Source organism: Notothenia rossii (genome assembly GCF_949606895.1).
Source record: "Notothenia rossii genome assembly, chromosome: 4".
Classification (NCBI taxonomy): Eukaryota; Metazoa; Chordata; class Actinopteri; order Perciformes; family Nototheniidae; genus Notothenia; species Notothenia rossii.
Window position 1 is genome coordinate 1,723,440 of NC_136902.1, and position 13,129 is coordinate 1,736,568.

Below are 13,129 nucleotides of genomic sequence, written 5' to 3' on the forward strand. Positions count from 1 at the left end.
AGTCTTCTGCTGGATCTCTGCTTCAGTTCTGGAGGAGGTGCTGAAAACCAGAGAGGGGGGAGAGCTGCCCAAGACCCTGACTGAGATGTACATCCACTTCCTGGTGGTTCAGTCCAAAGTGAAGAACATCAAGTATGATGGAGGAGCTGAGACAGATCCACACTGGAGTCCAGAGAGCAGGAAGATGATGGAGGCTCTGGGGAAACTGGCTTTTGAGCAGCTGCAGAAAGGCAACCTGATCTTCTATGAGTCCGACCTGACAGAGTGTGGCATCGATATCAGAGCAGCCTCAGTGTACTCAGGAGTGTTCACACAGGTCTTTAGAGAGGAGAGAGGACTGTACCAGGACCAGGTGTTCTGCTTCGTCCATCTGAGCGTTCAGGAGTTTCTGGCTGCTCTTCATGTCCATCTGACCTTCATCAACTCTGGAGTCAACCGGCTGGCAGAAGAACCAACAACCTCCCAGGAGTCTGAAGTCAAACCTAAACTAACAGATCTCTACCAGAGTGCTGTGGACCAGGCCTTACAGAGTCCAAACGGACACCTGGACTTGTTCCTGCGCTTCTTCCTGGGTCTTTCACTGCAGACCAATCAGAAACTCCTACGAGGCCTGCTGACACAAACAGGAAGTGGCTCAGAGACCAATCAGGAAACAGTCCAGTACATCAAGAAGAAGATAGAAGAGGATCTGTCTGCAGAGAGAAGCATCAACCTGTTCCACTGTCTGAATGAACTGAATGACCGTTCTCTAGTGGAGCAGATCCAACAGTCCCTGAGTTCAGGAAGTCTCTCCACAGATAATCTGTCTCCTGCTCAGTGGTCAGCTCTGGTCTTCATCTTACTGTCATCAGGAAAAGATCTGGACGTGTTTGACCTGAAGAGATACTCTGCTTCAGAGGAGGCTCTTCTGAGGCTGCTGCCAGTGGTCAAAGCCTCCAACAAAGCTCTGTGAGTACAGAGATCATTGATTTAGTGAATCAGTTATTAATACACTGCTGTCTTCTGAATAACTGTTGTCCTCATCGTCTCTTCAGGCTGAGTGTCTGTAACCTGTCAGAGAGAAGCTGTGCAGCTCTGTCCTCAGTCCTCAGCTCCCAGTCCTCTAGTCTGAGAGATCTGGACCTGAGTAACAACGACCTGCAGGATTCAGGAGTGAAGCTGCTGTCTGCTGGACTGGAGAGTCCACACTGTGAACTGAAGACTCTCAGGTTGGTATAAAACAGTTTAAAAATGTTGACCATCTCAATTCTATGTTTCTTCATATACTAATTATTGAATGGACATGTTATTGAATTCTTTCAGACTGAGTGTTTGTAACCTGTCAGAGAGAAGCTGCTCAGCTCTGTCCTCAGTCCTCAGCTCCCAGTCCTCTAGTCTGAGAGATCTGGACCTGAGTAACAACGACCTGCAGGATTCAGGAGTGAAGCTGCTGTCTGCTGGACTGGAGAGTCCACACTGTGAACTGAAGACTCTCAGGTTGGTATAAAACAGTTTAAAAATGTTGACCATCTCAATTCTATGTTTCTTCATATACTAATTATTGAATGGACATGTTATTGAATTCTTTCAGACTGAGTGTTTGTAACCTGTCAGAGAGAAGCTGCTCAGCTCTGTCCTCAGTCCTCAGCTCCCAGTCCTCTAGTCTGAGAGATCTGGACCTGAGTAACAACGACCTGCAGGATTCAGGAGTGAAGCTGCTGTCTGCTGGACTGGAGAGTCCACACTGTGAACTGAAGACTCTCAGGTTGGTATAAAACAGTTTAAAAATGTTGACCATCTCAATTCTATGTTTCTTCATATACTAATTATTGAATGGACATGTTATTGAATTCTTTCAGACTGAGTGTTTGTAACCTGTCAGAGAGAAGCTGCTCAGCTCTGTCCTCAGTCCTCAGCTCCCAGTCCTCTAGTCTGAGAGATCTGGACCTGAGTAACAACGACCTGCAGGATTCAGGAGTGAAGCTGCTGTCTGCTGGACTGGAGAGTCCACACTGTGAACTGAAGACTCTCAGGTCAGAGACCAGAACACTTTGACTCAGCCAACAATCAGCCCTGCTGTGTGGTGTGGGAATACCATCATCAAAAACATCATTCAAAAGAAACACAACACAATATATCAGTCACAATTCACTAAATGGTTCTTGGCACAAACTTCTTTCAAGTTCAAAAACATCCCCCCTTGTGACACACAGAAACAAAACAAAGGGCTGGGCCCCTCACTAAAGGTGAGGTATATTGCCTCATAGATCAATCAAATGTAGGTAAATGAATCTTGATACTTGAATATGCTTTATGAAAAACACAGCCTACAGATGTAGCGATTCATTTCAGAAAGTTTGAAACGCGAGGGCCGTGATTGGTACGTGATCTGCCCTCGCTCAAGGGAAAACCTCCAGCTTGACTTGAGACCGCCCCCGTGATAGATAAATGTAATTATAATGAAGCCAGCTGCAATGGATCATTGATCCACCAGGGGGTGCAGTGGGGTTCCACACTGGAGCTCATGTGAAATAAAGTCAGATACAGTACGCTGGATGTACAGCGGAACTTTGTTAAGATCCATATGTCACGGATATCATACTCTGTGCTAAATAAGACACATGTAATCATTTACAAAACATCACCATGTTGTTATTTAACAAAATAATTTTGTTATTCGAAAAAAACGAACGGGAGGAAATGCAGCCCGGCTCTCGATTTTTAATCCTAATTTAATCATCATCTTCACCACGATCATTTATGTTTATGTTCGCCGAATTGACATGAAATCACTGACACATATGAATATACTGTATTCAACTTCATTAAAACGTTATTAACGTGCCTAAACTCAGTAATTCACCAAAAATATGTATATTTTAATGGAGCCTCGTCGGTCGATCAGGATCCCAAAGTGTAGCGGAGGGATCCTCATCTGGATGAAGGGTGTTATTTTCCCCATAAAGAACAAGTCGCTGCAAATTATCACGCTTATCACACGGCCACATTCTCAACAAAGTAACGACATGACTCCCAATATTAATTGAAATGCTTTTATGGATTTAGAAAATGTTTTTATTGATTTAAAAATTAGTTGTATGTATTGATTTAAATTGACATGCATCCGCTAAGAAAAATAGTCCGTTGTTACCGTTTTTTAAACAGTCTGAATGAAACGGCAGCTCTCAGCTGTGTATTTACACAACTAATGGCCCATCAACCACAGCTCTCTCCCCCCCTCCCCCCCTGATCTTTCTTCTCCAGCAGCTAAATGAACAGTAGGTTACTCTGAGTGACCATAGACTGTATGTGACAAGCTTACAGTTAGTGACGTAACAACACCATCAAAGCTGGTGGGTTGAAAGCAATACGGGAGGTAAAAATAACTACAATAATTGTGACTTATTTATTGTGGCTTTTATGTTTTTAGGTATAACATGTAATTCAGGCTTATAGTTCACCCTTCTCTAAAAGCCTTCAACAATGACAATATTCATTGTAATTGAATAAATCCTTCCAACACACATTGTAAAAAATAGCCTACTGTAAGTTAAGAAATCATTTCAATATGTACATCTTCTGATGTAACAACAAGAACATTATAAATAGTAACACAGCTGAACATGGTATTGCACATTTAGCTTTGAGTGTTACTGACCTGAGATGTTTTTATTACATGAATTAAGGTGACAGGCTTTTTAACATACAGGGATGCAAACTCATCAGGTATGAAAAAGGTGACAAGGATCCGAGCCCCCTGACCCCCCCACCCCACGGAATGACAGAGGATTTTAGCAGAACAACTAAAGCAGCAGTGTTAATAATAACAGAAACGCCAAAGAGTCACATAATAGAAATATATAAAAGCATTTATTTAATTGTATAGCAGTCAGTTTATAATTTTGGCAGCACTGTTGAGCATTTTGAAAATGTATTTTCATGCCTCTGTGCAAGGCTTAGTCTTTCTATCTTTATAGCCACATGGTGTAAAGTAACTAAGTTCATAAACTCAACAAGTACTATACTTGGGCACAATTTTGAGATACTTGTACTTTATTTAAGTATTTCAATGTTTTGTTACTTTGTTCTTCTACTCCACTACAGTTCAGAGGTACATGGTGTACTTCTCCTCCACATGTATTTAATCCCTTTAGTTACTTCTCAGATGTGGATGAATGATGTGAAATCTAATCAAGTGTTAAATCAGACTTTAGTTCCACCTGGAGTAAATCCACCAGCTACCCTGCAGTATACAAAGTCATTCAAACTAGCTGCACCTTTACCAGCTTTGAGAACACTTTCATGATCAATCATTATAAAACATATCATATCTATTATTCTGAAATGGACCAATCTGCACAACGACTACTTTTACTGTCTTTCACTATATTTTGATGAGAATACTTTTCTACTTTTACTTGAGGAACATTTTGAATGCAGGACTTTTACTGAAACAGAGTATTCCTACACTCTGGTACTTTTACTTTTACTCAAGTACAAGATCTGAGTACTTCTACTTTTACTCAAGTACAAGATCTGAGTACTTCTACTTTTACTCAATAACAAGATCTGAGTACTTCTACTTTTACTCAAGTACAAGATTTGAGTACTTCTACTTTTACTCTAGTACAAGATCTGAGTACTTCTACTTTTACTCAAGTACAAGATCTGAGTACTTCTACTTTTACTCAATAACAAGATCTGAGTACTTCTACTTTTACTCAAGTACAAGATTTGAGTACTTCTACTTTTACTCTAGTACAAGATCTGTGTGCTTCTACTTTTACTCTTGTACAAGATCTGAGTACTTCTACTTTTACTCAATAACAAGATCTGAGTACTTCTACTTTTACTCAAGTACAAGATTTGAGTACTTCTACTTTTACTCTAGTACAAGATCTGTATGCTTCTACTTTTACTCAAGTACAAGATATAGTACTTCTACTTTTACTCAAGTACAAGATCTGAGTACTTCTACTTTTACTCAAGTACAAGATCTGTGTGCTTCTACTTTTACTCAAGTACAAGATATAGTACTTCTACTTTTACTCAAGTACAAGATCTGTGTGCTTCTACTTTTACTCAAGTACAAGATCTGAGTACTTCTACTTTTACTCAAGTACAAGATCTGAGTACTTCTACTTTTACTCAAGTACAAGATCTGAGTACTTCTACTTTTACTCAAGTACAAGATCTGAGTACTTCTACTTTTACTCAAGTACAATATATATACTTATACCACCTCTGTTTATAGCCTATGAAAAAAACTATTAGAAATAGAAGGCTAAAGCTAACGTTAGCAGATAGTGACAATGTATGCTAGCTAGCTAGCTCAACGATTCCTTAAATAATATTGCCACAGAAAAACTTTTCAGTTCACATCACGCTCTGCCGCTCCGACAGGGAGCTCTGCTCTGAACACCTGAACGGCCCGTTCTAACAGCTGTTCACCAGCGGTCCAGTCTGTGCCACAGTGACTCCGGACGCACAGTTAATATTAACGAACGCACCCGTAGGTAATGTAGCTGCTGAAGCTAGACCATCATCACGGAGCAGCAGAGCTTATTATACATCATGAGCAGAGCCGACAGGCAGGAAGACTCGAGCACACAGCTCGCGCTTCATTATAATATATAAAAACAGAACACCATGCGTGTCATGATGGCACATAACAGCTCACGGCCGCAGATTACTCCGGGTCCCAGCCCCCCCCATACCCCAAAAATATTTGTATTGCAGATCTACATGAATCACACAAACGACTTATTTTGGATTCAAAACGGCGAATTTCGCCGAAAGGTGAAAAGTTTGCATCACTGAACATAGACAGAGCACAACTGAAACATAACATCTGAAACGATGTAACAACATAATACACTTGTGGGGATGCTAGGGATGTGAGGAGTGAGGGACACGGCTTAGAACGGGCGTGTCGCCTGGCAGGACAGGAGAGTGTGTGCACCAGTCTGCCTTGATCTATGAATTCATGTCCGTGACACTCACTGCTGCCCACAGCTGTTTCATAGAAGGAAATTCCTTCACTTCATGAAAGTGTTTTAACCACACACACCTCTACTACACACACATGACGGGTGTTTTTTTCCCCATAAGGAACACGTCGCTGCAAATTATCCCGCTTATTACACGGCCACATTCTCAACAAAGTAACGACATGACTCCCAATATTAATTTAAATGCTTTTATGGATTTAGAAAATGTCTTTTATTGATTTAAAAAATAGTTGTATGTATTGATTTAAAAAATAGTTGTATGTATTGATTTAAATTGACATGCATCCGCTAAGAAAAATAGTCCGTTGTTACCGTTTTTTAAACAGTCTGAATGAAACGGCAGCTCTCAGCTGTGTATTTACACAACTAATGGCCCATCAACCACAGCTCTCTCCCCCCCTCCCCCCTTGATCTTTCTTCTCCAGCAGCTAAATTAACGGTAGGTTACTCTGAGTGACCATAGACTGTATGTGACAAGCTTACAGTTAGACACAACACTGTCATTGCAAGTGACCCTCAGTTAGTTGACTTTTATGTTCAACTGCTAAATTCGTTACTGATAAAAAAGGGCTTCTACTGTACCTAATTACCTTAACACTAGAACCGCCAGAGGTTTTTGTATAGGCCTACCTAAACCCGTCAAATCCCGCTATTAGAATGCAATTTTTAACAACATAGGGTGCTACATAACACACTTTCAGGAAAAGTCAGGGACTGGGAGACTTTAATATTTTATTGAAAAAAAGTTACATTGCACACACACAACAACACATCACACAAATTGACCCGATTGGCGGTTCTAGTATTAAATAAACTCACTAATTAATGAAACCAGTTCAATACGCATTATTCTTATTCTTATCATTCTTTATGAGCGCAGAAATAGTCTTAAAATCAGATCTGTTTCTTAAATGAAATCTGACGGCAGGCAGTTAGCTCTGATCACCTATGATAAATGCGCCGCACCTAATCGCTGGCCATTCAGCCACAGACACTGTTCGAAATGGGGGGGGAGCTAGGAGGAGCTTGGCTCCCCCGAAGAGGGAGGGAGCTCCCCTGAAGGCTGACTTTGAGATAAATAGGGGGAGCCCAAAACAATCGTGCATATTTGTGTCACACAGATTAGAAATGTTGAGTTTCTGTAAATAACAGTTCTTGAAATAAATAATAGTTATTGTTCATTACAGTTTCTGAATATTTGTTTTATATTTGTGAATATGTCTGGGTGTTGCCATCTGTACGTGGCGGCGCTGCATTCTTACTTACGTTGCTATGGTTATGGCGGTGATGCCGGCGCGGTATTTGAAATGTTCATATTGATATTTTTTTAACTCTGGCTGTGTAATAAAAAAATATGGCAAAACGAAAACAGCCAAGCGTCACAGCTTTTGGATTCACAAGCAAAGAAGCGAAGGAGTCTAAAAATGACAACGTGAACGGAAAACAACTTTTAGTTGGTCGGCTGTAAGCGGCGTTAGGGTCGAGTTTGACAGCTCCACACCGAGGGAGAGGCCTGCCGATGCGGAGCCTGAAGAGGCTTCAACAACGGCCACATCCGCCGGCATAGTGACACCGTCTGTATTAGTAGAAGAGTGTTTTTATAGCAATTGATCGCATCCGCGCTGCTGCGCCAGTCAACAGAGCGTGCGTGTGACATATTTAGTAGCAGGATGTGCTCTGAAAAATAGGGCTCCCCGAAAGCAAATGGGTAATTCGAACACTGACAGAGCTCCCTCTATACAAATCAAACTGTAGACGGTGTGAAAGCACCTATTGTTTTAAATAATGGTCTGAATGTGACCTGTGAGCCTTCTGAATTACCGTGGGACAGCACATTCTAAACTAAAATGTTCAATCAATAAAGTAACATCTTATCTTATCTTAATAATATCTTCATATTAATAATAATAATAAATCATACAGTATGTGTCCGAAAGGGAGCAGGAGGAAGCAAACACAAAAATATACTGCATATTAAAGCAAACGATTGTAAAGGTTAAAGTATGAGCATAACAAATAAAGAAGTGTAATGTAAACATTTACATTATAATTATGATTATTTAATATATAAAGACTATATATTATTAAATTACAAGATTAGATATACTTTAGTTGATCTAAAATATTGATGTGTTCAAATGCTCTTCAAAACACAACTGAAAGTCCATGAAGCTTGTCTTTCTGTATTTGTGAATGAAGCGCCATCTCCTGGTTAAAACCTGAAATTGAAAATCTGGCAACGCCCTCTTGGAAAATAGTGGGAGGGCTTAACATTCCTCTATACTGGTCTTTGGCAGGCCGTAGGCAGGAAGCTGTAAGCTGGAGTCTGAAATGAAGTGCTCCATCTGTATATCCAGCTCTCCAGAGGGTTTACTTCACTTTGTTGGCGGCTCATCCGTTAACACAGAACCCTCAGATTGATTATAATAAGGAGAAACAGGAAGGGTTTGTAAAGCAAATCAGTTATTGGGCTTTTTTTTACCAACTCACTAAATGCTTTCAACTTGAATTGACTGAATTTATTTGTACATTGGGCTTATGAACACATAAATACTTCTGTTTATATATATATGTTTATATATATATATATACAGTATATGTATATATATATATATATATATATATATATATGTTTATATATACATTTAAGAAGTACAATATAAGAAAAGCACATGTTTCTCTCTAGTCTTTGTTCACATTATTCTCTATTCCTTTGTTTTATGATCTGTTCATATCAGTAAGACCCTTACCATGTCTGTCCAATTGAACTGTGAGGCAGTGACTGGAGTTGTAGGTGTAGAGATGACCCAGAGGTGATGCAGTAATAAGCCCCGCCCCTTCCAGTCCTGGACCCTCAGATGATCTGACGGCTTGTTTGTGTGTCTGCAGGCTGTCAGGCTGTCTGATCACAGAGGAAGGCTGTGATGCTCTGGCCTCAGCTTTAAACCCCTCCCATCTGAGAGAGCTGGACCTGAGCTACAATCACCCAGGAGCCTCAGGGGGGAGGCTGCTGTCTGCTGGACTGGACACGCTCAGGTATGGAGAGGCTCTCAGTCTGATAGAGGAGGTAGAAACTGGCTCCTATGACCTGAAACACCCAGAGCTGATAGACCCTGACTCTTCACACTGTCTGCCGTCAGCTGTTAGCATCAAACACACATGTTCCACAACTGAGAGGAGACCCCCCCTCAGTGGGTCAATGTTCATCGTGGAACCACCAACAGAAACAGAGTGGGGGGGTTTAAATGTTCACACAGATTTAGCACAGGAAGTGACATCATGAATAAATAACTGATTCATTTCCAGATGTTTTATTCTGAGTCCTAGCAAACGGCCAATCAGAAGAACCTCCCCTGGAATGAAAATAATGATGTATTAGTTTCAGTGTTGGGAGTAACGTGTTACAGTAATCAGATTACATTTGTCTGTAACGCGTTACTGTTGGTTCAGCAGTAATTCCATTAGATAAGAGAAGATAGTACTTTATTGATGCTAAGCACTAAATGATCTCGTTGCCTGCGTTACGTTAAGCTCTTCAACTTTCTGAATAACGGGAGGACAGAAAAAGCAGAGATGAACAGGCGCAGCAAACATCGTGGAGGACATGTTGCCCGTTTCATTCCATCCATGGTTTCCACGGTGGAATCACCATCTTTCTAAAAACATATTGAGCCAGAAATACGTAACAGGCGGCGAGATCAGACTCACAAATAAATAAAAGTATTTAACCGTTATGGTGTGAATATGGTCTGCCAGTGACGTGCGGTGAGGTTCATGGCTGGTGAGGCACTGACTTAGTATATTTTGACCTTAATCAAAATATTCTGTTATTTTCAAAAGCTTTTTCAGTCTGATGCTTCGATTCATTTCAAACAGAGCGTTCAACAGAAGGATCAAATCTAAATATTGGATTGTTCTCTCTTAGTAAGATCCCATCTTCATTACAGTGGTGGTCTTTCCTTGACTTGAAGATGAAGTCCATGCTCTCCTTCTGGACAACAATCTATTACTGTTTTGTAAAAGTCCTCCTTATCTTCCTCTAGTTTCAAAAGTCTAGTTTGTTGTTTGCGTCTACCGTCTCTGAGTAGAATAACAGCAGCAACAAGAACCTGTGGGCTCTCAGCATCTGAGAGTGAACCTCTGGATTCTTGAGACTCCCCCAGATGCCGCTAGATTCACACATACATGTTTTTAAGAGGCGAGTGTCTTCGGCCAATCAGATGTCTGATTCATTTCTGAGCCAATCACATGCGTGTGTCCCCTCGAGGGTGTGTTTCATGCGTTTGCAACGTAGCGTAACATCTACACGTTTTGCGGAGACCGGGGGGGTGAGAGAGTCTGGGGCCCCTCGAATCCAGAGAGATCCACACAGAAAGCGTTTTTTATATAAATGTAACAAAACTCAAACATGTTCAAACAGATTCAGGAATCAGAAATCAAGAGAAAAGATAAATATGAAGCGCACAGTGAACCAAAGAGAAACCCATATTTCCTGATGCACACAAACGCTGCACACAGGAAGCATGCCCCCACCTGATCAACACCTGGAGAGGAGATCATAGACATCATGAAAGAGACACCTCAGTGTTTGTAGATGTTTCTGGAGGCAGACTGAGGTGGACATATCAGATCCTTTAAAGACTAACTGACCCCCCCTCTGCTCTCAGCCTGGAGCCTGCTGCAGTCCGGTTCTTGAGGCCAGGTCTCAGGAAGTGTAAGTGTGTTTTTAATCATGAACATCTTCACACTGGGACATCACAGGTACTTTAATAACCTTTAATACCTGCTGTGTCTCTCATCAGATTCCTGTGGACTCACACTGGACTCAAACACAGTGAACAGAGAACTCCAACTGTCTGAGGACAACAGGAAGGTGACATGTGTGGAGGAGGAGCAGAAATATCCTGATCACCCAGAGAGGTTTGACTCCTGGTCTCAGCTGATGTGCAGAGAAGCTCTGACTGGTCGCTGTTACTGGGAGGTCGAGTGGAGAGGAGTGGTTACTATATCAGTGACTTACAGAGGAATCAAGAGGAGAGGAGTCAGTGAGGACTGTATGTTTGGAGGGAATGATCAGTCCTGGAGTCTGAGCTGCTATGATAGAGGTTACTCTGTCTGTCACAATAAGATAACAACACACATCCCCTCCTCCTCCTCCTCCTCCTCCTCCTCCCCCCCCCCCCCCCTCCCCCTCCTCCTCCTCCTCCTCCTCCTCCTCCTCCTCTGATAGAGTAGCAGTGTATCTGGATCATCCTGCTGGCTCTCTCTCCTTCTACAGAGTCTCCTCTGACTCACTGATCCACCTCCACACCTCCAGAACCACATTCACTGAACCGCTCTATGCTGGGTTTGGGTTCTGGTCAACTGGTCCCTCTGTGTCTCTGTGTTCTCTGCAGGAGTGACCCCCCCTGTTAATTTTCTTTTTAAATAAATCTAAATGTTGAGATTTCAGAAAATAATAGTTTCTCAAAAAGAAACCAGAATTGTAAGATTTTAAGAAAACTCTCAAATAAAAGTCAGTCTTTGCAAAGATGAAACTCAGAAAGAGGTTGAATACCAACAGGAAGTGCATTCTGATTTATTTCCACACGGAGGCTTTTATTCTGAAACTGCAGGAAAACCTCCATTTCTCCCAAAGTCTTCCCACCATCTGTAGTTTGTGAACACGTGACATCACTTCAGTTTGAATGGCAGCAGTAAAGGGTTACTGAGGCTCGTTGAGAACAGGTCATAGTGACGAGTTCAATCACTTCTGCAGAATATAATATATGATGTCTACAAACTAACATAACGTCTAAAGTGCAAACGTGAACAGAAAGTGCAAACCACAGCGTGCATGCATTTGAGCTCAATGACCGGCTTCCTGTGAATATTTAAAATATAACGTGGCCCTCCACAGCAGAGTCTGAGCGGCACAGAGTGCAGCTTTTATTTCAATGCTCGCTTTTTACTCTCATGCAAACATGCTCATTACTTTTTAAGAAGGGTCAGATTCAATGTTCCTGATTTGCATTTAGAAACTAATCTTCCCTCAACAACTCGATGATGTTTGAATGAACACGGCTGCTTCTGGGGTGAATGTAAACCTCTGATCTGGGTTAGATGGGTTTATTAACAGACCAATCACATGATGATTGCCTCATCATTAACACTCATGTGCTTTCAATGTAAGCAGCTGATCTAATTAATAAAGTGTGTGTTTTGAGTCGGACTCGTGTCTTTGTCTCAGTTTGATGACTTCTTCCATTCTTGAGAGGATCAGAAATACATGGATACAGCATTTTGAGATTTTTTGAAATAATTCAGAATTGTTTGAAAAAAAATCATAATTTTGAGATTTTGAGAAAAAGTCAGAATATTTTGAAAAAATTCAGAATTTTTAGAAGTCAAAAAATCCATTTAAAAGAAAAAAAGTCAATTTCTTTTTTAAAAAAGTCAGAATTTTGAGATTTGTAGAGAAAGTCAGAATTTTGAGAAAAAAAATCTTGAACTTTGAGAGAAAGTCTTTATTTTGGGTCGGACTCGTGGCCTGTCTTTGTCTCAGTTTGATGGTTTATTTATATATTTGTTCCATATTGATAATGATCAGAAAGCTTCAGATTTGGTGTAATTCTCTTCCCCCATTAGAGACAGGAGCAGCTCACGTTCCTGGGTCAGTTTAGTGTTGTTTTGCTAGACGACACCTATCAGGAGAAGTTACTCTTTGAAAACAGAGACACCAGCGTCTTTTCTCCCCAGCAGTCGCCTCAATATACCATGATGCAATGCAAAGCCCTGGTGCATGATGGGAAGCAGCAGCACTTTGGTTTAACTCTGCTGGGAGACACATTGTACATCTAGTCAGAGATACCAGCAACAGACAGTACTAGTTAGAGTTACAGAGAAAAGAAGAAGTCTGCCTTCATTTCTGTTTCAGATGTTTACATAATGGGTTGTTTCTTTTTAGTCTTTTAAGTTCTCTAATGTACAATGCCTTGTCTTTTTATGCTGCTGCAACACAAACGTTTCCCAAATTGGGATCAATAAAGTACTTCTTATCTTACCTTATGTTATGTTATCTTATCTTAACGCAATGTGAGAATCCTCTTGTTTGGTGTAAAGGTGAGTCTAATCAGACGCCAATAGCTATATGATAGCTC

The 13,129-nt window shown here is 41.0% G+C and overlaps 1 protein-coding gene across 1 annotated transcript in view; it reads left to right on the forward strand.

The window, feature by feature from the left end:
• The window catches only part of LOC307035609 (NACHT, LRR and PYD domains-containing protein 3-like), a 97,574-nt gene extending 85,379 nt beyond the window's left edge, over positions 1–12,195 (forward strand). Inside the window, 8 exon segments of the mRNA XM_079675171.1 lie at positions 1,035–1,208; positions 1,303–1,476; positions 1,571–1,744; positions 1,839–2,012; positions 8,880–9,026; positions 10,658–10,704; positions 10,793–11,162; positions 11,164–12,195. Of these exon segments, the coding sequence (XP_079531297.1) occupies positions 1,035–1,208; positions 1,303–1,476; positions 1,571–1,744; positions 1,839–2,012; positions 8,880–9,026; positions 10,658–10,704; positions 10,793–11,162; positions 11,164–11,392 (1,489 nt within the window). The 3' untranslated portion in view covers positions 11,393–12,195.
• Positions 12,196–13,129: the final 934 nt, after the last annotated feature.